The sequence below is a fragment of the Anabrus simplex genome, chromosome 7 (assembly GCF_040414725.1).
Source record: "Anabrus simplex isolate iqAnaSimp1 chromosome 7, ASM4041472v1, whole genome shotgun sequence".
Taxonomy (NCBI): Eukaryota; Metazoa; Arthropoda; class Insecta; order Orthoptera; family Tettigoniidae; genus Anabrus; species Anabrus simplex.
In genome coordinates, this window is record NC_090271.1 from 303552367 (window position 1) to 303576347 (window position 23981).

General features: G+C 38.9%; 1 protein-coding gene across 1 annotated transcript in view; it reads right to left on the minus strand.

Annotated features, from left to right (window-relative positions):
* LOC136877132 (ABC transporter G family member 23) overlaps nt 1-23981 on the minus strand; it is a 153524-nt gene that overhangs the window by 19523 nt on the left and 110020 nt on the right. Inside the window, exons 11-13 of the mRNA XM_067150943.2 lie at nt 18151-18266; nt 17975-18045; nt 11471-11559 (exon numbers count right to left, since the gene is read on the minus strand). Of these exons, the coding sequence (XP_067007044.2) occupies nt 11471-11559; nt 17975-18045; nt 18151-18266 (276 nt within the window). The remainder of the gene's footprint in view (nt 1-11470; nt 11560-17974; nt 18046-18150; nt 18267-23981) is intronic.

Sequence of the window (23981 nt, forward strand, 5' to 3'; positions counted from 1 at the left end):
AATGCGCGAACAAAACCTACGCCCTAGTTAACGCACATGCTCCTACAAACGATAAGAACAAGTCTGATCCAGATGAAGTTGATAATTTCTGGGACCTACTGGATGAAAAATTGAACAAAATCCCCAAACACCATCTCAAGCTTCTTTTGGGTGACTTCAATGCCCAACTAGGTCGTGAGCAGAAGTACAAGAAAGTTATAGGAAATTACCCTGCTCACAAAAGAACCAATCCCAACGGCAAAAGACTGGTGTCCATTTGCGAAAATCACAACCTGCAGGTCATGTCGACCCACTTTCGCCATCTACCCAGAAAGCAAATGACTTGGCGTTCTCCCGTCCAAGCTCTCGGAGAGTTCCAAATTGATCATGTTGCGATCTCCAGGAGAAACAGCCTTGAGATTATGAATGTCAAGGTAAAGAAAGGCATCAATGTGGCCTCAGATCATTATATGTCTCTTATCAAATTCAGACCAATTCCTGCAAGCACAAGGAAGACAGCCAAACAGATCACACGCTTTGACAATGATAAACTTCGGCAAAGGGTCGAGGAGTTCCAGGAGAAACCAAATGACTGTGACTTTAACAACGCCAAAAGTCTCCTTGTTGAGGCCGCCAAAGACGTTGCAGAAATCAAGAGAAGCAAAAAGCATGCCTGGTGGAATAGTACCTGCGAATCAGTCCTCCAAGAAAGACTCAATGCGTGGAAACAGTACAACTCTACGAAATCAGAAAATGATTGGGAAACCTACAAAACCCAACGTGCCCAAGCAGCTAGGGTGTTCAGAACTGAGAAACGTAAATACGAAAAATCTCTCATTGAAAAGATAGAACAAAACTTTAGGAAGAATGAAACCAGAGAGTACTACAGAGCTTTCAAACGCAAACTCACTGGCTATAAACCACCATCTCTATGCTTTGAGCGAACGGATGGCACACTGGCGACGTCAAATGAAGAAAATTGCAGCATTCTGGCAGATTACTTCAAGAATTTGCTTAATTGTTCTAAACCGCAAAGCGCCATTGAGACCAAGGAACCCTTACTCAGGTACCCAGATTCCAGACCACCCGACAGAGATGAAATCAAGCGCCACATTGCCCGTCTCAAAAATAACAAAGCGCCAGGGGAAGACTCAGTAGTAGCAGAACTATGGAAATATGCCCCAGAAGAATCACTTGATATCTTGCAAAAGCAAATAGAAGAAATTTGGAACAAGGAGACCCTACCCAAAGATTGAAAAATAGCTTTGATCCATCCATTACACAAAAAAGGCAGCATGAAGAACATCAACAACTACAGAGGAATATCTTTGCTACCCGTGACTTACAAAATTCTATCACTTGCCATCCTGGAGTGTTTGGAAGCACAAGTCGAACATCAAAAAGGTGAATACCAAGGAGGGTTCAGAAAAGGTCGCTCAACAGCTGAACAGATCCAAAATCTGAAAACGATCATCAGATATTGTATGTGTCTGTCTTTGTGGACTTTAAGAAAGCGTACGACTCCATTGACCGGGAAGTCCTGCTAAACATCTTAAATGAATTTGGAGTTGATTTGAAACTGCTGGCATTAATTAGAGCCACCCTGACCGATACAAAATCCAAGGTGAAGTTCCACGGATGTCTCTCGCATTCCTTTGACATCAAAACAGGAGTCCGACAAGGTGATGGGCTATCCCCGATACTCTTCAACTGTGTTCTTGAAAAGTTCATCAGAACCTGGCGGGTGAGATTACAGGAAAACAAATACAGTCCATTGAGAATAGGAACCAAATCCAAGGGGATCGCAACAGACTGCTTAGCATTTGCCGATGATATTGCTGTTCTCTCAACCAACATAGGAACCGCTAGAGCTCAAGTTGAAATTTTAAAGGAAATTGCCGAACAAACTGGTTTGCAGATATCGTTTGAGAAAACAGAAGTAAGGACTACCATCAAAGAGGCTCCACCAAAACTCCATACAAAATACGGGGACATCACCCGAGTAGACAAATTCAAATACCTGGGTGAGATCATCATGAAAAATGGACTGGACAAAGAAGCACTTCAGGAGCGAGTACGCAAACTGGAAATTGCCTACCAAACATCCCGCACAATCTACAACAAAAAATGCCTTTCCCAAAACACCAAGATACGTCACTATGAAACAGTTCTGAAGCCAGTAGTTCTATATGCAGCTGAAACCCTGTCTCTAAATGCCAACAAAGGACTCCTTGAAGAACTGGAGAAAAGAGAACGCAAAATTGTGAGAGGAATCTTGGGATCAAAGTACAGAAATGGAATCCATCAAAAGAGATCCAACAAGGAAGTCTACAGCAAAACAGAGAAAATTACCGACACAATCAGAAAAAGACGTGCACGATTTTACGGTCATCTGAAAAGAATGGACGAAAGAAAGTTAACTAAAGAAATATTTCACTTTTTTGATTCAAACCCCAAAACCACAATTCCCTGGTTTAGAAATACCAAAGACGACCTGCAAATGCTACATATCTCAGCTGAAGACGCCCTTAACAGAGATCTCTTCCGCAAGAAAATATTGACGAACGGGCTAAACCGAGACGAGCAACCGAAGAGAAGACACGGTGCCCCTTGGACAGAGGAGCGTAAGCAGGCCCACTCACAAAGAATGAGGGAAATTTGGGCTCTAAAGAAGGCCAAGTTCATTGTCAAATGCAACAAGACTTAACATGGTCCTTGATGGCCCCAGCGAATTATATTATAATAATAATAATAATTATTTCATGTGGCTATTTCTAGCCAAGTGCAGCCCTTTTAAGGCAGACCCTCTGGTGAGGGTGGCCGGAATCTGCCATGTGTAGGTAACTGTGTGTTATTGTGGTGGAGGATAGTGTTATGTGTGGTGTGTGAGTTTCAGGGATGTTGGGAACAGCACAAACACCCAGTCCCCGGGCCATTGGAATTAACCAATGAAGGTTAAAAACCCCGGCCCGGCTGGAAATTGAACCCGGGACCTGATGAACAGAAGGCCAGTACGCTGACCATTCTGCCAACAAGTTGGACATTTGAATATAAATGGTCCATTATTGGACATTATAAATTTTTCCAGTTAACTCATTCTTGGTTGCCAGCGTTTCACCCCAGTATGCCAATTTGGGCTCATCAGTTGGTAACTAGCACACCTATCAAGACAGACAGGGTGTACCATTGCATCAACACTGACAATGCCACCCCAATCCTTCGACTATCTCGCAGGGTACCCCTGGCAAAGAATTTCATGTTCGTCTTGGTAGGTGTGCTAGTTAGCAACTATGAGCCCAAATTGGAGCACTGGGGCGAAACACTGGCAACCAAGAATGAGTTAGCTGGAAAATGTATAATTTCCAGTAACAGACCATTTACAGTCTATTGGAATTATGCAACCCTGAGTACCGCAACTAACGCTTCCTAGCGAAGAGGTGATACCAGCAAACAGCGAGGTAATGGCGACTGCTTGGCTAGAGGAACCCACACAAGGAGACAGCATGTTGGTGGAACCTGGATGGACCACCACCCAATAAGGACTCTACCAGGCCAGGATGCTCATCCTGGCACAAAGCTGCATGCCAGTACAAATACCGAATTTGATGTTGCAGGATCAGAGGATACCCAGCAGAACCAAGCTTGAGATGTGTGAGTGCGCTGTTCCAAAGGTGCACAGAACCTATAAGCAAATGAAGGTTCAGAGTAACTCCAAAAGATTATTTGTAATGCCCAGAAGCACCCAGAAGCAGGGCTGCTCAGGGAGCTTAAGGAAATAATCCACAAGTCCTGGGAAATCTTCGCTGCTACGGGAGACAACTACTGTAGGACGGACATCAACACTGGCAACGCCACCCCAATCCCGCAACCACCTCGCAGGGTACCCTATGTGAAAATATTACATATTTCTGTGGTAGCGGCCAGTGCAATCTGTTTTGTATAAATGCCAAAGTATGTAGTATGCAAAATATAAACACCCAGTCCCTAGGGCAGAGGAATTAACAAAGTGCCGATAAAATCTTTGGATGTTTCAAATAAATTATTGATTAAGTGGCAAATGCAATTACTAACCAATTTCTGTTAAATTTTGAAATACAGTATTAGGATATATTGTTAATTTGATAATTCTTCCATATTTGTTACTATCCTAGAACTTTTTCTTTTTATAATTTGCTTTACGTTGCACTGACACAGATAGGTCTTACGGCAACAATGGCATAGGAAAGGCCTAGGAGTGAGTTCTCATCATTTTCTTCCAGTTTGAAGAATGCACCTTCCAAACGACCAGATCGTACACTTAACATACTAGCACTTGAAGAATCTTCATGAATTCAGTTCAGCTCTTGTTTCAGCTTACACTAGAACAAGTGTGATCATGATGAGTGTTTATCATTCAACTCTTTACTTGTCTTGCACCAAATGTCAACAATACATTCATATTTCATAAATTTTATCACATCCCAACTAGAGTATGATTCTAGTGTATGGGACCCTTACCAGGATTACTTGATTCGAGAACTCACAAAAATCCAAAGAAAAGCAGCTTGATTTGTTCTGGGTGATTTCCGACAAAAGAGTAGCGTTACAAAAATGTTGCAATATATGGGCTGGGAAGCCTTGGGAGAAAGGAGATGAGCTGCTCGACTAAGTGGTATGTTACATAAAATAAATTTCATCGTAAAGTCCGTATTGTTGTACGTATACTTTAAGGTTAAGTTAATATTCCACCTTTACAATACCATAAGTTTATTGTTTATTTATTTATTTATTTATTTATTTATTTATTTATTTATTTAAACAACATCTTATGGCTGATGATGTCTACAAGTTAGACGAAACATGTCCCGTATTATTTAATAATGTTGTGAGTGTAGGATTCTCTTATCACAGGTTTATTCTAGAAAAATTTAATGGAAAGAAATAAAGTCAAACATCACAGGCTTTTCAGATAGTATGATTTTAACAGCGAAATGTGAGCCTTAGATGAAATCTGGTTAGCGACGTCTTCCAATCTACTTTGAATCAATAACACTAAATTTCCACATTTAATTAATCATTTACAGTACATGTTTTATTCCATTTGGAACATCTTCAGCTATATTACAATGCTTAGGTGAAATTACAAAGTATATTTATCTTCTTAAAAAACATGTTAATAAGTACTTTGTTAAAATAATTAAAATCAATGTGGATGGTTGAATGGGGCGGTGGAATGGGAAAGGAAATGGTTTTACTTATTTTAACCTTTTTTAAAAACTATATATATTCATTTGAACAGATGTAAAAAAAAAAAAAATGTTCTGAGCACTTTTTTCACTATGATGTGTGATTTTCTAGTTGTCTACTAATAAAAAAATTTTGATAATTTTCCTTTGTCAATGTTGTCAATGTTCTGTTTCTTACAAGGATGTTCTCTTCATTTGCTCTTCCCAAGGTGAATATTGTTTGTCTTAATTTTATAAAAGTGTCTCTTGAATTCAGTTAGTGCAGGATCCCTGAAGGTGAAGGTGAAAATTTACTGTTATTGATTCAATGTAAGTAGTATGTTCTGAGCTGTCAATGGAAAGATGGCGTGGAATGACGTAAGTAGACGAATAAGTTTGAGTGGTGTCTTTAAAAGTAGGAAATATCACAATATGCTGATAAAGCGGGAATTTAAGAGGACAAATTGGGCAAAATATTTGTTTTTAGGAAGGGGAGTTAGGGATTGCATTAACTTACCAAGGGAGATGTTCAATAAATTTCTAATTTATTTGCAATCATTTAAGAAAAGGCTAGGAAAACAACAGATAGGGAATCCGCCACCTGGGCGACTGCACTAAATCAGGATTGATTGATTTATTGATTGATTGATTGATTGATTGATTGATTGGATTGATTGGATTGATTGATTGATTGATTGATTGATTGATTGATTGATTGATTGATTGATTGATTGATTGATTGATTGATTGATTGATTGATTGATTGATTGATTGATTGATTGATTGATTGATTGATTGACAAAACTAGTTTCAGATATATGTGACTTTTTAAGGTTACAATAAATAAGTATTGAATAGGTGGAAGCCTTGTTTTACATCAAAAAATTGTACCAGTTTATTTGCAAGAATAGCAAAACCGAGCTCGATAGCTGCAGTCGCTTAAGTGCAACCAGTATCCAGTATTTGGGAGACACTAGGTTCGAACCCCACTGTCGGCAACCCTGAAGATGGTTTTCCGTGGTTTCCCATTTTCACACCAGGCAAATGCTGGGGCTGTACCTTAATTAAGGCCACGGCCGCTTCCTTCCCACTCCTAGCCCTTCCCTGTCCCATCGTCGCCATAAGACCTATCTGTGTTGGTGCGATGTAAAGCAACTAGCAAAAAAAAAGAATAACAAAGTGGCAAGTTCAATGCAAGAATTGAATTTTTTTTTTGCATAATTCTCTCATATCATAAGTTATAAATTGCATTATGGTCCGTATTGACAAGTGATCACTATCAAAGGGTAAGAAGGATCCACCTATTCAATACCATTAGAATGTACAGTATATTGTCTTATGAAACTGGGACTAGTTTTGACCCCATATATATTGGGTCATCTTCAGCCATGCTCCAATTGGAAGACATTAGCACACATATAACCAATAATAATAAAGAACAGAATGTTAGATTAATTAGAGTAATTAATTAGATTAATGAAATTAATGAAAAATCTAATATTCTGTTTGATATAATCATTCCTAAACGGAAAAAAAGACACGTGCAGTCCATCAATCATTTCAAGTCTACCTACCCACCCCCACCTCCCCCTCCTCACACATCCCTCCTCCAATCCCTACCATCATAAGCTATACTCCTGCTTCCTCTCAACAATTAGTCTGGTGTTGTTATTCGTACCAAGTACACGCAACTTACGAAGAACATAAGGGTGAGTCTCATATAGCTATACATATTTATCTTGATCTTCTAGCTTCCCTTCTTTTCTCAATTATTTACTTCAAATTATTTTCTTTTCAGACATTCACTTCAAAACAAATTAAACAATAGATCACTACATCTGATGAGAGGAATACCTATTCAAATTACAAATGCTCCCCTTAAAGCTACGTAAGTCATTACCCATATTACTAATGAACAAACATAAATTATCAATCAAGTTGCTTGTCTACACAGATAAGGATACCAACTCCCAGATCAACTCAAGAACATTGGCTGCTGTAGGAACGATGCAATAGTTCGTCATCAACCACAGCAATTTTGACATGTTATTTAGTTTCAAGGTTAGATATGTTGTTCTGACCTCATCAATGTTTTAAATTAAGACTGTAAATTGTGTCATACCAGAGTGTTTATATTATTATTGGTTATATGTGTGCTTATGTCTTCCCAAGTGGAGCATGGCTGAAGATGACCCAATATATATGGGGTCAAAACTAGTCACAGTTTTATAAGACAATATACTGTACATTCTAATGGTACTGAATAGGTGGACCCTTCCTACCCTTTGATAGTAATTCTCTCATAAAAAATAAAAGTAATTATTGCTACTATTAATACCATCAACAATACTGGGAACCCTTAATAACAATTACATCCATATACAATAAACAGACCCATTAAATGTTGGACAGACCTACTCATATCAGTGTTTTCAAGGTCAGATATTTTTAATTTGCTAACAACATGTTACGTATATTTAGCTGCTCTCACCATGTAGAGTGGTGCTGATTCCTCCACATGGTGCTCCTGGATAGGTATAGGTAACTGTGTTAACTGTACTGAACTGAACATCAGCTCTTGGTTGCCAGACTATCACTTGTGATCTCCTGGCTATTGGTAAATGAAACTAACGATACTAGCTCTTTTGGGAGCCAATCTGCAAAGCCCTTGGGAACTGTTCTGAGAGTCCTTCAAATCAACATTGAATGAATCAGTAGATCTAAAAGTGACTACCTTTCCAAGTTGGCACTGGAAAATAATATTGATGTAATATGCATTCAGGAAACTCATGTCTCCGATCAATCTCAGTTTCGTTCGAGAGGAAACATCCCTGGATACAAGTTACTCTTAGTTACCTATCATCAGTCTTATGGAACTGCAACCTGTGTTCAAAATTCCATCACCTGCTCTTATTTAGTCTCAGCTAATTCTAAAGCAGGCATTTTCAACATCACTACAAAAGTTAATGATGTGTCAATCAAAAACATTTATAAACCTCCAGGAATTCAGTCTATGTGGGTGATTTCAATAATCATCATACTCCGTGGGGTTATAGAGATAGTGATCAGTGTGGAGACAAACTTATAGAGTGGGCAGAGCTTTGTAACATGCAACTGATTTTCAATCCAAAAGACAAACGTACATTCAAGTCAGGAAGATGGGACTCAGAAACCAATCCTGACTTGTGCTTTGCTTTATATGATCATCAGGGATCCAGCCTACCTGTGTTTTGTGAAGTTCTTATGAACTTTCCACATAGTCAGCATTGACCTGTCCTCCTGGAAATTGGAATGCAGATTCCCATTATAAGATATTCACTACTCTCTCATTGGAACTTTAGTAAAGCTAGCTGGGAGAGCTACTCAGCAGATCTCGACAGTACCATACGATGGATTCCACCTGAGGTTAGTAACTACTCTAGGTTTGTGAAAGCTGTTCTAGCATGGAGTGAGAAAGGACTTTATTCCAGGGTGGGATGAGGCTTGTCAAGTACTTTATGAGGATTTCCAGAGGAGTAGTGAAAAAGAAGTAGCTGACGAACTCCTTCATAAATTAGATGAAACTAGACGAAACAGATGGAAGGAAACCATGGATACACTGGACTTCAGTCACTCAGGTAGAAAAGCTTGGAGCTTTCTACAGAAGCTAGGAAGAATACCTCACAGTCCCCAGCTGAAACCAGAGCATTCGCCAAATCATATTGCCAGTCACATTGCCAGTTTGTCCAAATCCAAGCCTGACAAATATCACAAAAGGTTTATAAATAATGAACTGTTTCATTTGAGAAAGCAGTACACTACTTCTTCCAACATTTCTGCTCCTTTTACTGAGCAAGAGTTTTTGCTTGCCCTAAATGAATTGAAAAATGGAAAATCCCAGAGTTTTGATGGTTTACACCCAGAATTTTTAAAGCAATGTGGAAAAAATGTAAGGAACTGGCTAGTGAAGTTTTCCTCAAACATACTCCGAACAAGTCAACTCCCTTCAGAGTTCAAAGAAACTAAGATTCTAGCTATCTTAAAACCTGGTAAACCTGCGGAACTGTTGAAAGCTATAGACCAGTTGCCTTAATGAGTGTCTGCTTTAAGCTCTTGGAATGGCTTATCTACAATAGAATAAGTCCTCTAATTTTTAAAATCATTCTTATCAAACAGGCTGGTTTTAGACCTCAACGTAATTGTGAAGATCAGGTGCTTGCTCTGACAACACATATTGAGACAGGTTTTGAAAAGCAGTTAAAGAGTGGAGCAGTATTTATTGATCTAACAGTTGCCTATGATGCAGTGCAGAGAGAAGGTATTGTGTACAAGGTATAAGTTCTTTAAGCTGACTAAGTGTAGTCAAATGTCGTGTCTGATTAACAATATGCTCTCAAATAGAATTATCCAGGTAGTCGAGCACAAAAATCACAGCAAAATAAAGGTACTTAACAATGGTCTAACTCAAGGATTTGTTCTTTCCCGATTACTGTTTAACCTGTATATTGCAGACATACCTGTCATGAGCTCTCATCTGTTTGCTTATGCCGACAATCTGGCAATAATTACTCAACATGTGGATGCTAATGTGATAGAGAGAACTTTAAATGCAGACTTGTATGTTCTGTGTACATACTTCAAAACATGGTGCTTGAAACCAAGCCAAAGTAAAACGGAAACCTGCTTCTTCCATTTAAATAACCGGCAAGTGAATATCACCTTTAAAGTGTCACTTAATGGAAGTCTTCTCCCTCACAATTCCAACCCCAAATACCTTGGAGTTACTCTCAACCGAACGCTATTGTACAGGAAACATCTAACCAACCTAGCAGCTAAATTAAGGAGACGCAACATCATCCACAAACTTGCTGGCTCCACACATGGAGCTTCTGCATCTACTTTGTGTTCTTCAGCTATGGCACTGGTGCTTTCCACAGCTGAGTACTGTTCTTCAGTCTGGATCAACAGCTCTAATGCTGAAACAATATATGTCATAAGTGGCACAATAAAATCTACTCCTCTGTTCTGGTTGCCAGTGCTCAACTATATAGAACCTCCTAGAATTAGAAGATTGAATAACTTGGTTAGAGAGTACAACAACATACTGACCAATCCTGATCTCCCCATCCATGAAAATGTTAATGTCAGATTCAGCCGCCTCAAATCAGGATCTCGTCCTATTCAAACAGTACAGGAACTTGTTAGGAGGGATTTCAGTCCAAAAGCTGATTGGCAACAAGTGTGGAACAGCGTAGCTCCGACTCAATGGTAGACAGTGTTCAATTATAAGAATCTTCCAGCTGGCTTTGATTTGCCCCGCAAGACATGGGTAGCCCTCAACAGAGTCCGTACTAACCACGGGAGATGTGGTTCAGTGATGTTTATGTGGGGTATGAGATCTTCCCCAGCCTGTGACTGTGGGGCAGTTAAACAGACTATCGACCATATCGTCACCGAATGTGTTGGAAGGGCATTCGTTGGATCCATCCAGGACTTTGTGGAGGCCAATATGATGGCTAGAGAATTTAGATCTAACACTTTGAACCCTTTTGCTTGCATGATCGTTTTCACTGTTATAACGCATATATTTTTTAATTATAAGTTAGTACAGTATATAATATTAATGTATATTGTTTTGTGTACATTACCATATGCTGATAATAATAACCATGTGGAAAGCATTGACTGAAGCCTATATTTCAACAGTGTGCCCAGAAGTCTGGTCTCGGGTACATTAACGGAACAAGATAAATGTTTGACTGTAATTACAACAAAATAGCTGACTTAAGCCCAGTTGATAGTAATAAAGTTTTTAAAATACCTTCCTGTGTGTTATAGCAATAAAAAAATTCACCTTATTATGAGCTACCTTCTATCTACGGAATGAACCCAGGAAGACTTGCAGAGTGAAAGGATGAAGGAGAACTGGATGAGGACTAAAGCCGAGAAACAGATGAAGGTGAATTTGAATTAAGGTGGTCCATAAGCGGCCAGAACGAAAGAAGAAGAAGAAGAATAAGAAGAAGAAGAAGAAGAAGAAGAAGAAGAGCTGTCTTCTCTTAAATCACTAACTTCATGATGTAGCTACATTTTAAAGGCATAAGTGTAATACAGTCAGCCATGAAGTGTGCGTATAGCTACTTCACATATAATGGTATGCAGTAAAATAACTTTATTTTGGAGTGTCTTAAGAGGCCTACTTTTCAAATGCATAACTGTTTTGAAAATGGCTAGTTTTTGTCATAGCAGTACATAAATGAAATTACATCCACTTAAAAGAAAAATTTCAACATCAGTTTATTAACTACCTGCTACAAGTCCTCTCTCCATCAGGCCTTCAGTCTTATCTATGAGAATGACCCCAGCAGTCAGCGTAACAGCTAGGAAGTAAACAATCCTAGAAACAAACAATTATTTACATCTGTTAACCTTTCAATTTGTAATTATTACAGATAATAATAATAATAATAACAACAACAACAATAATATAAGAAGAAGAAGAAATATTAATTACCAATGGAACCAAACAAACCAAAGAATGCTGGCTACCAGACACCCAATAAAACCTCACCGAAGAACGAATGGTGTACATAGGTGCTAAATCCGTTCTTGGATTAAAACACTTTCTTCCTGAAGCTGAGTCCATCTGAATTTCTGCAAGAATGATATTTTTGTCTAGCTTCCATAAATTCAATCTCATTCCCTTGTACAGACCAGCTTTATTAACTTCATTAACATTATGGAGTCAATGATACTGTATGTTAGTCAGTCACCTAACAAATTAATCAGAACCTATCAGTTGATGACATTAGCCTGTTTGTTTCTTGGGCAAAAATATTGCTACATTGTAAAAACTTGTACTCCAACTTGGATGAAAAGAAGAACCACATGGATCTCATACAATATCTTTTGAAATACTGTTTTGAAGAATCTCAAGTGCCATTTGGCTGAGTTCTTCATTTTCAAGTTTTAGAAGACATTCAGTGAAGTAAATTTTTCATTTTGGGCAATAAAGTAGAATATTTAAACCTTGACTGGGTAACACGTGTTCTGTAACTGTGAGGAATTACTGCCAGGCACTGTTTGAAGCCTGCACCAGGTAAGATCACATTTGTAGCAAAAAGTGATTTGTTGTTTATTGGAAGTAGCTGGCCTAATGTTGAAAGAGCGTCAAGGGGAGCTATGCTTGCCTCATCCCATATGATTAACTTAACCCATCTCATTCACTCCGCGTCTTCTGACATTTTTACATTAGATGTAAAGCTCTGCGAATTTAGAGTCATTGCTCTGTCTTTCCTCTAACTTAACTTTGCTCAGTTCATCTTTCTCCAAACACATCATTTCAGCTTCAATTGTTTTTCTCTGTAACTGCATATTTTATCTTTGCCACTTTTGCTTTTATTTACACTTTTCATCTTCCTCGTGGAGTTTTTTTTTTTTTTTTTTTTTTTTTTTTTTGCTAGGGGCTTTACGTCGCACCGACACAGGTAGGTCTTATGGTGATGGTGGGATAGGAAAGGCCTAGGAGTTGGAAGGAAGCGGCCGTGGCCTTAATTAAGGTACAGCCCCAGCATTTGCCTGGTGTGAAAATGGGAAAACACGGAAAACCATCTTCAGGGCTGCCGATAGTGGGATTCGAACCTACTATCTCCCGGATGCAAGCTCACAGCCGCGCGCCTCTACGCGCACGGCTAACTCGCCCGGTCGTGGAGTTTTAGTGCATTGGATTTTAAAATAATTGATTTAACATGAGAAATTCATACAGCCTTTGATGATCAAGAATTGAAATGAATGATGTGATATAGGATAGTAGGAAGGGAGAGGGTAAAGCCCGGTGCTGGTACAGAACCTACCCCTGTCGAATAGCACCAAGGGGTCTGCTGAAGTAGTTACAACTCCATCCGGTGGACAAATCACCTTCAACAGCATCATATGAGCACTGCGTACAGGTTTGGAATTTAATCCAGGCTTTTGGCATGCAATCTAGTGATTGTATATCACCATCTCCCTTACCCTGTCAGCCAACATTCTGATAGCAAAATTATTATTACATAAAATCAGCTTCATGGTCCGTATCGCACTTCAATAGATTCACAATGAAGTATTTATTTATTTTCTTGTCAATCTTATGTTAATTTCAAGGACACTTCCTCTAAAGCATTACTTTGTCAATTTTATATTTTTCATCTAAACTGTGTTATGTGGCTGAAGATGTTGATAATATACGAAACATGTACCACTTTTGACCAATAAAAATTGCCTTAGGCAATCATTGTATCGACTAGGTGGAAAATAAATAAATACTTCATTGTGAAGCAAAATTATTCTCGACAAATGGGAATCGAACCATCAAAGCACGGTCTGAGACGAACTTCATGCTTCAATAACCACAGCCACCAGACAGTCTGCTTTACTGTCTGCTTAAAGATAGAGATACTGTGTTTTCATACTCCAGAATGGAAGGAAATTATTCATTCAATTCAGTGAGAGAGAGTATTTTTCACTAAACACTTCTAGTATGATGGCCATCCTTGCATTGTTCTTGTAACCCATAACTGGTACCAGTTAAAGTCTGTCAAACGTTATGATTTTCTCAATACATCTGTGGAAAACAACAGAAGCCTGATGCAGTTCGACATCATGCCAAGAGATATAGCTGTGTACCAACATCATCATGGTGATGAGACAATAACTTTGCTTATGGAAACAACTTTTCTTTAACAAAGTACAAAAGTTGTGGTCATGAGAGGTTCATTCTAGGTACTTTACTTGTAAAGAAGACACAATAATCTATAACTGATACCAATTTCAGGTGTTTTATCAATATTGCTGCGAATGACTGACCAAATTAGGCATTATATACTGTATATTATATGTATTAAGAGAGATGCCCTCACTCCACATGAGCACTGTGGAGAGGCTTGGAATTTAATCCGGCATGCAATCTGGTGATAATAAATTGTGTACCACCACTTCCCTTACCTTTCCGGCTAACATTCTGAAGGTAAAATTTTTTCCAACCAATGGGATTTGAACCGGATAACCATGGTGGCAGACTATAAATTTAACACCTTAATGACCACAGCCACAGACAGACTGTTTGCTTTCGTGCTTATTGATGGAGATAATGTATTTTCATACCCCATAATGGGAAAAATTATTTATTTGTTTTACTGAAAGTTAGCGTTTTTCACTAAACAGTATGACAGTCAACATTACATTATTCTTATAACGCATATTTGGTACCAGTCAGAAGGCAACATAAGTCAGGATGTATGTAGTTCCAACTCATACCAGTAGATATAGCTGTGCACCTACATCATCATGGTGATTAGAAAATAACTTTGCTGACAGAAACCAATTTTTCTTTTTAAAATTTTAAAAGTCATGGCCTTGAGAGGTTCATTGTAATTTTCTTGTGAAGAAGGCATAGAAATCCATAACTGGTACCAATTTTAGTTGTTGAAACCTTATTTTTTTCTCAATATCACTGTGAATGACATTCAGAATTAAGTATTTTATATATATTGTACCGGGAACACCGCTACGACAGAAGTCCGAAGTATGTTTGTTGAACTTCGCGCGAGATGGAAGGTAGGCAGCCCGCCGAACGCAGTGACGTACCCAGCGAGTGACGTGGCCGCCGTAAGCCAGCTCTCCGCTACCATATATGGTAATGATCCAGCTCGCCCCAAAAGTACATCTTTGAGCTAATTTATCGCTATTTTGACACTGCCATCTTAAAGGCCCTTACAATAGACATCATCTGTTCAGATTTCAAGAAAATCCACCGAGTATTATAGAAGTTATAAGGGTAGATAGTACCCGAGTTCTAGACACTTCCATGCGAACGTGTATAAAAGGAAGACCACCCGACCTACGAATTCAGTGTCTGTCACTCCGCCGTCTCTGTGACACGGGTGACAAGAGAAGTCTTGTGTGTGTCGAACTTCTAGTCGACAGTCTGCGATATCCAAGTTCGGTATTTCTCTAAGTGTTGTATCAGGACTTTGCCATATTCTTGAAGTGCCTGAATGGGACTTTGTTTTCTGCAAGCATCGTATTGGAACTTTGTCATATTGGCACATTGGGACTTTGTTTTTCGTCGTGTGTCGTGATTGGACTTTGTTTTTTTTCTTAAAGTGCCATATAAGAACTTTGTTTTTTTTTTCTGAAGCGTCTCATTGGAACTTAGTTATTTTCGCCAAGTGTTGCGATAAGACTTTATTATTTTCTTAAGGTGACGTACTGGGACATTGTCATTGGAACTTTATTTTCTTCGAGTGTCGTGTTGGGACTTTAACATTTCGGCACATTGGAACTTTGTTATTTCTACACATTGGAACTTTGGTTTTTTTTGAAGTGCCACATAAGGACTTACTTATTCGACGACGATTGAATTTTCACGTGTGTTGTGTATCACATTGAACCTACGCGAACTTATATTTTTGAATCAATTTCTGGAACATTGAACTTAGGGGACATTAAACATTACGTTTAATTGTGAAATATGCAATGCTTTCCAAGTGCTGCACAGGGACTTATGTTTTGATTCTTAAAGACTGTGACAATTCGGAATACGCATATCGCATTTCCCTAAAGCCTAGAACTTTCCAGTATTTTGAGTGATCCATAATTTATGAAGTCAGACTTTTTCTTTCAAATATTACTTTCTTTAATGGCTATTCACTTCGCTTATTAATGCAACAGGACAGTTTCCGAGTGCTACTTATTCAGTTCATTGCCAATATGTTCTAAACCTTCAGAACTGTGCATTTAGGACTGCAGTAACAGTAATCCTCTAGAACATCCTGACTTACAGTGAGCTTGCCTTATGAACTTGCATTTCTACCGGTACTTGTTCTTCGAGTGATTATTCTAGAACATTTTTGCAGTAATCATAATTAAAAAGGTCACATCTGTTCAGACAGTGCCCTGAATGTGTGGAGTGCCGTACAGGAAATTCAGGTGTGAATTACGTCTCGAATCGAACCCAGGAGCACGTACCAATCTTCGAGACATTCCAGAACGTCGAGACTTCCAGAACGTCGAGACACTTCCAGAACCTCCAGACGTTCCAGAATTCCTCATCCGAGCAGGTGTGGTCCCTGCCCAGTCGATGTCCAGCACCATCCCAGGACTTGGAGGTACCAACCAGCCACGACATTTCCACGCTGCTGTATGAAGGTGATATGAACTTGCTTTTGATGATCAATAAACTCAATTTATCAAAATAATCTCTCAATTTGATAACTATACCTCTCTCTGTACCAGCTCCAATGATAAAGCCACAACAGAGATTAAGCCTCATGCTCGTTCATCTAATATCAAGCGCCTTAAAGATATGAACACATTTTTACGGGTACAATATATAGATGTATTGTTGCTTTATGCAAAAAGCCAAATAATTACAGATGTAAAAGAAAGTAAATTTATCAGTTTGTCAATAGACTCTATTAAGCATATTGATCTGAATGGTGTGCCCATAATGATCAGAACAATAACACACAGTTTCCATACAACGTAAGCCTACTGTACTATCTGCACACTTTTTAGCGATAGATTTACACCCTAGTGCTGAATCAGTCTACTTCGGTTATCTTTCGAGATTCGTATTGGCAACCTATGAAACACAAACTAAGAATCCCTTATCATCGCTGTGTAACATCTGGCGTACACTTTACGTACTCGTACTGTTGTTGTTTACACAGCAAAGCCAAACTATAGAATTCATGCTAGGAACACGTTTCGCATCGGGAAATATTATATAGTATTATATATTGTGTGTGTGACAGTTGTTGGCGTTAAGATAATAAAGGTTTAGAAAATTCATATCGATCGATCATATTATCGATTCAATTCAGATTTCATTTCCATTCAGTTGGCAGTATTTACCAGAACCGGCAGTGCTCCCTTCTTACTCCTCACTGAGTACAAAAATCTATCACTAAAAAGTGCGCGTACAGTAGAGACCACTCATCCCCGCCAAAGATCTGCTTTACAAGGACTGAATCTGGCTGTAACATCATCATTCATCATCATAATTTCCCCTTATCCAGCTCCTGCCGGATCGGGGTATTTATGGCACTTCTCCATCTTCCTCTTTCCTTCCACTATTCCTCTTCCACGATCTTATCCCAGTCTAAATTTTGTCTTCTTATGCTTCTTTTCACTGATTCAATCCACCTTGTTCTAGGTCTTCCTCTTGCTCTCTTGCCCTCACACTTTTCCTCCAGCATCTGTCTTGGAATTCTGTTCTCCTCCATCCTCTTTACATGTCCAAACCATATGATATGGTACTTGTAAATCCGGCTGTAACAGCCGTACCAAATTAAAAACTGAAATTTCAAATTTGAAAGAATCTGAGTATGTTTTTATGGAATGAAAAATGTATTTCTGTTATTAATAAAACAGTTTTACTTTTCAGGTATGTACTAGTGTTTCATAAATATTTATGTCATGTTTGGCAGATTGGAAAACTTACTGGTGAATGAATGAAATGAAATGAAATGTATGGCTTTTAGTGCCGGGATATCCCAGGATGGGTTCGGCTCGCCAGGTGCAGGTCTTTCTATTTGACACCCGTAGGTGACCTGCGCGTCGTGATGAGGATGAAATGATGATGAAGACAGCACACACACCCAGCCCCCGTGCCATTGGAATTAACCAATTAAGGTTAAAATCCCCGACCCAGCCGGGAATCGAACCCGGGACCCTCTGAACCGAAGGCCAGTACGCTGACCGTTCAGCCAACGAGTCGGACACTTACTGGTTATATTATTGAACAAAAGACATAAAGTTTTAACACTTACATTAATATAGTACCTGGGCATGCAAAGTCTGTGAAGATTGGACGTATTGTTCCATATACTGGATTCTCAAACTGGAATGAAAAAAAAAAAAAAAGTATTTATTACTCTAACTATGCCAATTTATTCAGTTTTTAAAGAATTTGAAATACCACCATTACAATTGTTAAGAATAATACCTTCATTGGTATGGAGGCTAATTTTGGGTTCCAGTTACAGTCTGTGTGAATTCCTTCAATGAAGCTCTGGAATGTCCGAACAATGTCTTGTTGTATAGTCTGGCTAATATGTTGATCTGTACAGAAATAAAGATCAAATTGAGCCATATATTTTTACCAGATAAGATTTTTACTACTACTCAGTGGTTTGCATTGAACCCCATCTACCCCAGCACTGCTGGGGTAAATTACTTTGTATTTATATTTTATTATTATTCCTTAGAACGCTTTTTATAAAGTTTAAAAAGCTGCGAACATCTAAGCCGAGCCAAGTACAGCTGTCTCAAAGAGCCACTCGCACCACTGCAGTTCAGCTTCTCCAGCGAGCTGGGTTTCCTATTTTTCGCCATTGTAAACTGGGTTTCCTTGCCGGCGTGAAAGAGAGCTTCCCAGAGAAATTTAAGTCTCTTGGTTGACGCATGCACTTGAAACTTCCTTGTCCTGGGGGCGGGGCTGTAGGCCCTTCCACAGTATGGCGACAGGCCAGCTAGCTTAGGTAAGGGATGTAGTTTTAATACTTGTCACTCGAAGTGTTCAGCGCCACATGCTAGAGGCTACAAGACAAACATCAAAATGTTAACAGTATAGCCATTTGCACATCATCTTGATAATAATAATAGAGCCAGTTTATGAAATCAATTGTAATATACAAGAATATATTTTATTTCTGGATTTTGGCATGTATAAAGTTTTTTTGAGCAATTTGTTGATGGCACGTTTATAGTATGTTTTCCGATAACCACAGAAAAATATTTAGGTTGCCCAGCATGAACACAGAGGCAAGTGCGAAGTAAAAGAATTCTGTATTTGGTTGTCTGTGATGGAGGTATATAGTGAATTTTTGTAGTGTTCCTCTTGGATTATTGGTGAAGTCTTCGTGAGTTCTGTGCCATTCTTCATGAATGTAACGTGTGTTACACGTCATGACAAATTTTCCCTTGTTTGTCATTGTTGCACATACATTCAGTAAGTGAGTAAAAATATAAAAGTTCGGCGACGGTAAAATACGAATTAAATTTTGCTGATTCAGTTATCGCAGCTACAAAAATGTTTTTAAATATAAGCAATTGTAGCCCCATTACACTCTCTAAAGTCAACATTAGCACTTGATAAGACTGCATTTTTCATGGAAAGGTCTACCTGAGAAAGGTCTCTCAATAATATTTTCAACCACCCACTCACACATATTTCCAAATTGATATTCATGGCAGTAATGACACCATCACAACTTAATCTATAGCAGATTTTAAACAATGTACTTACAGTTTCAAGTGGTGATGCTTCACGATAGTACAGTCATGGTTTCCACAAAAATACACTAGGGCTATTTGTTTTTAACTTAAAAAGCCTAGTTTTAACTGAACCAGGCAAAATTTAACGCGTATTTTACCGTCACCGAACTTTTATATTTTCACTCACTTACTGAATGTACGTGCAACAATGACAAACAAGGGAAAATTTGTCATGACGTGTAACACACGTTACATTCATGAAGAATGGCACAGAATTCACGAAGACTTCACCAATAATCCAAGAGGAACACTACAAAAATTCACTATATACCACCATCACAGACAACCAAATACAGAATTCTTTTACTTCGCGCTTACCTCTGTGTTAATGCTGGGCAACCTAAATATTTTTCTGTGGCTACCGGAAAACATACTATAAACGTGCCATCAACAAATTGCTCGAAAAAACTTTATACATGCTGAAATCCCAAAATAAAATATATTCTTGTATATTACAGCTGTTTTCATAAACATCAAGATGATGTACAAGTGGCTATACTGTTAACATTTTGATGTTTGTCTTGTAGCCTCTAGCATGTGGCGCTGAACCCTTCAAGTGACAAGTATTAAAACTACATCCCTTACCTAAGCTAGCTGGCCTGTCGCCAAACTGTGGAGGGCCCACAACCCCGCACCCAGGACAAGGAAGCTTCAAGTGCATGCGTTCTCTGGGGAGCTCTATTTCGCACTGGCAAGGAAACCTAGCTTGCTAGAGTAGCTGAACTGCAGTGGTGCGAGCGTCTCTTCGAGACAGCTGTACTTGGCTCAGCTTAGATGTTTGCAGCTTTTTAAACTTTATAAAAAAAATTCTAATAATAAGAAAATATAAATACAAAGTAATTTGCCCCAGCAGCGCTGGGGTAGATGTGGTTCAGTGCACGCCATTTGTTTTGAGGGTATTTAGGAAATGTAGTAAGGATGTAAAAGAGATGACATATAAGTCTCTGGTAAGACCCCAATTAGAGTATGGTTCCTCTGTATGGAATCCTCACTATGATTACTCAATGTGAGAATGATAAAAGATCCAAAGGAAGACAGCAGCCCGCTTTGTTCTAAGTGATTTGTGATAAAAGACCAGTGTTACAAAAATGTTGCAAATACTTGGGAGGAATGTGATGAACTGCTCAGCTATGTGGTATGTTCCAAGTTGTCAGTGAAGTGGTGGCGTGGAACGACATTAGTAGATGAATAATCTTGAGCAGAGCTTTAAAGGTAGGATAATATGAGATAAAGTTGGAATTCAAGAGGACAAATTGAGGTGAATATTTATTTATAAGAACAGGAATTAAGGACTGGAATAATTTATGAGGGAAATGTTTAATAAATTTCCAAATTCTTTGAAATCATTTAAGAAAAGACTAGGTGAACAATTGATAGGTTATCTGCCACCTGGGCGATAGCCCTAAAGGCGGATCAATGGTGATCGAAGGATTGATGTGAGAATAATGGACTCAGCCATAGAGGGTAAGAGAAGCAGAGGGGGACCAAGATGATGATGGTTAGACTCAGTTTTTAATGGTTTAATCAGAAGAGGTGTGGAACCAAACGGGGTCATAGCTAGTTGCAAACTGAGGAATGTGGAGGTGTTTAGTTAATGTACAAAGGCTTGCAGACTGAGTGCTGAAAGGCATAACAATCTATAAGAAACCATTATCAGGTTAAAAACATTAAAATGTGCAGTCACCTATAAATTCATTTTCCTCTTGGCACTGGCCTCAAAATTGCTAACAGGATGGCATGTAGTAGAACATTATGGGAGTCATTAATCCAGAAAGCACTTGCTCTATAAGAGTTTGAAATAACAAAATGAAAACTTGTGAGCCAACTGCATTTAATTTGTGGTCTTATGCCATTGTCCCTGATAGAAAGTATACAGAGTAATTTTGGTAACATGTCATTGATTTATGAACAATTACTGGTGTGGTGATAACAACCAAATCATCAGTCCCCAGTTGAATAGTGAAGTGGATAATTAAAATCCAAGGAGTTATAGGAGTTCATAAAGCTAATTAATAAGCTGAAAAATCTTTTTCCTTATAAAATTTATAAATGGCTTTAGAGGGGAACTTCTCTTACAATGGGTTTAGCTTATCTCACAAAGTCTTAAATAACTCTATGGCTTCCACTATGGCTTCTTTCCAGATTTTTGAGAAAATGTTATATAAGCTAAAGCAACTTGCAAGTGCATGACATGCTGTTTGTTTGAAGTTACACACATGAGAGAAAGTTTATATATTAGGTCATGTAAATGGGACAAATTTGGCAGTTAAAGAGAACTTTATTTAACAATCAAGGGACATAAAGCAGAATAATACGGGTCAGTCATCTTGACATGTGTTGTTTGTAAGTGGTGGGAAAGCATTCTTTGTGATTACATTAGACATGTTTGCAAAATTATTAACTGGTTTGAAAGATAGTTCAGGTTGAGGAAAGGTTATTCCAGTGAGGTTTAGCTTGTAAGATTCCAGCATGTTATAGCAGATATTTTAGATATAGGAGGTCAAATGGACTGTGTCGCTGTTGACCTATACAAGGCTTTTTTGATAGGGTAGACCATGGAAGATTACTGACAAAAATGAGGGCTGTTGGACTAGACAAAAGGGTGGTTGAATGAGTGGCTACATTTGTAGAAATTAGAACTCAGATATTTTTACTATTTGCTTTACATCGCACCGACATATATAGGTCTTATGGCGACGATGGGATGGCCCTAGAGAGGGAAAGTAGCGGCCGTGGCCTTAATTAAGGTACAACCCCAGCATTTGCCTGGTGTGAAAATGGGAAACCACAGAAAACCATCTTCAGGGCTGCCAACAGTGGGGTTTGAACCCACTATCTACCGGATGCAAGCTCACAGCTGCGTGCCCCGAACTGCACGGCCAACTCACCCGGTGAACTCAGATAATTAGGGTAGGTGAAGTGTTATCTGATTATGTGATCATTAAGATGGGTGGGGTCCTACAGGGTAGCATTGATTGTTATGTCTTTATGTTTCCTTATCCATACATATAAATGATATGATATTTGGAATCACAGACAAGGCTATTTGCAGATGGAGTTGTACTGTATAGAGTAGTAAATGAGTTGCAGGATTGTGAGTGACTGAAAGGGGACTTAGACAATGTAGTGAGATGGACAGCAGACAATAAGGAATGATCTTCATTGGGGGAATCACATTAACAAGGTTGTAAAGAAAGCTTACAGATCTCTTCACATGGTTATGAGGATATTTAGGGGTTGTAGTAAGGATGTAGAGGAGAGGGCATACAAGTCTCTTGTAAGAGCCCAATTGAAGCAGTGGCATATACTGTCGCTATCAAGGCTATTGGAGAAGCCCAAATCTCAAAAGAGAACGATGGAAATCTCAAGTACATTATAACATAAGCATCTGACACATTGTTCCATTTACAAAATTTGAAAGCAATGAGAAAAGAAACATATTTCTGAGAGCAAGGCATCGGAGGGTGATATTGCAGTCTAAGCGCTGCATCCCTCCTCACTCACTTCACCTCGCGCGGCTTGCTGCTGAATGTCCGATAGATGTGGAGACCGGGGGAATAGGTATCTTAGGTTTCGCTCCATCAGATTCCCACTGCTAATGAACAACCATGTGTTCATTATTCATTGCATATACTTCCCCACCACATACTTCTGACTTACTTATATAGATAACAGAGTGCTGGTATTTCACTCCCGTTTACTTCTACATCCTGCAGGGCTGCTGTTATAGGAGTAATATAGTTAGGCAGATGAAATGCAATCTTTCAGGTTTAGTGTTATCTTTTGCTGGATGGAAGAGAACCCATGATCATGGGTCAGACACCACCACCGACCTCTCAAGGAAGCTAATAAACCAGTGAATGATGGGTACTACTGCTGGTAATGCTGTAAAATTCAAAATTTTATTTAATAAAAATGGTGCGTGGCATCTGTATAGGCTTGGTGGTGACTGAGGATGAAATGAATGGTAAATATGTCATAAACACCCAGCCCCCAAGCCAGGGGAATTAAGAGTATGAGGGGTTTGAGTCTGAGAATTGAACTGGGCCCATCGGACCAAAGGCAAGCATTCTATCCATTTAGCCACAAAGCCGGACTGTAATTTGCTAAACCTTAGGCTACCATCTCCACTGATCAAGTGTTCATGATTGACAGTTGCAGAGGCCAGGGCAGTAGCTTGTGAAACTGTTTTGATAACATTGCAGGCTGCCCTCTTGGCTATTGGCTGCAGCTCAAAATGCTTAAGACTTGATGTTCACTAAACCAACTACTGTATTGAAAAGGGATAACCTAAGTCTAGTGGAAGCCCACATCTTCATCACAGCATATGCCACTGAATTGGAGTATGGTTTCAGAGTATGGGCCCAAAACCAGGGCTACTTGATACTAGAACTGAAAGAGATCCAAAGGAAACCAAAGGAAAGCAGCACGATTTGTTCTTGGTGATTTCCGACAAAGGAGTAGTGTTATGAAAATGTTGCAAACTTTGGGCTGGGAAGA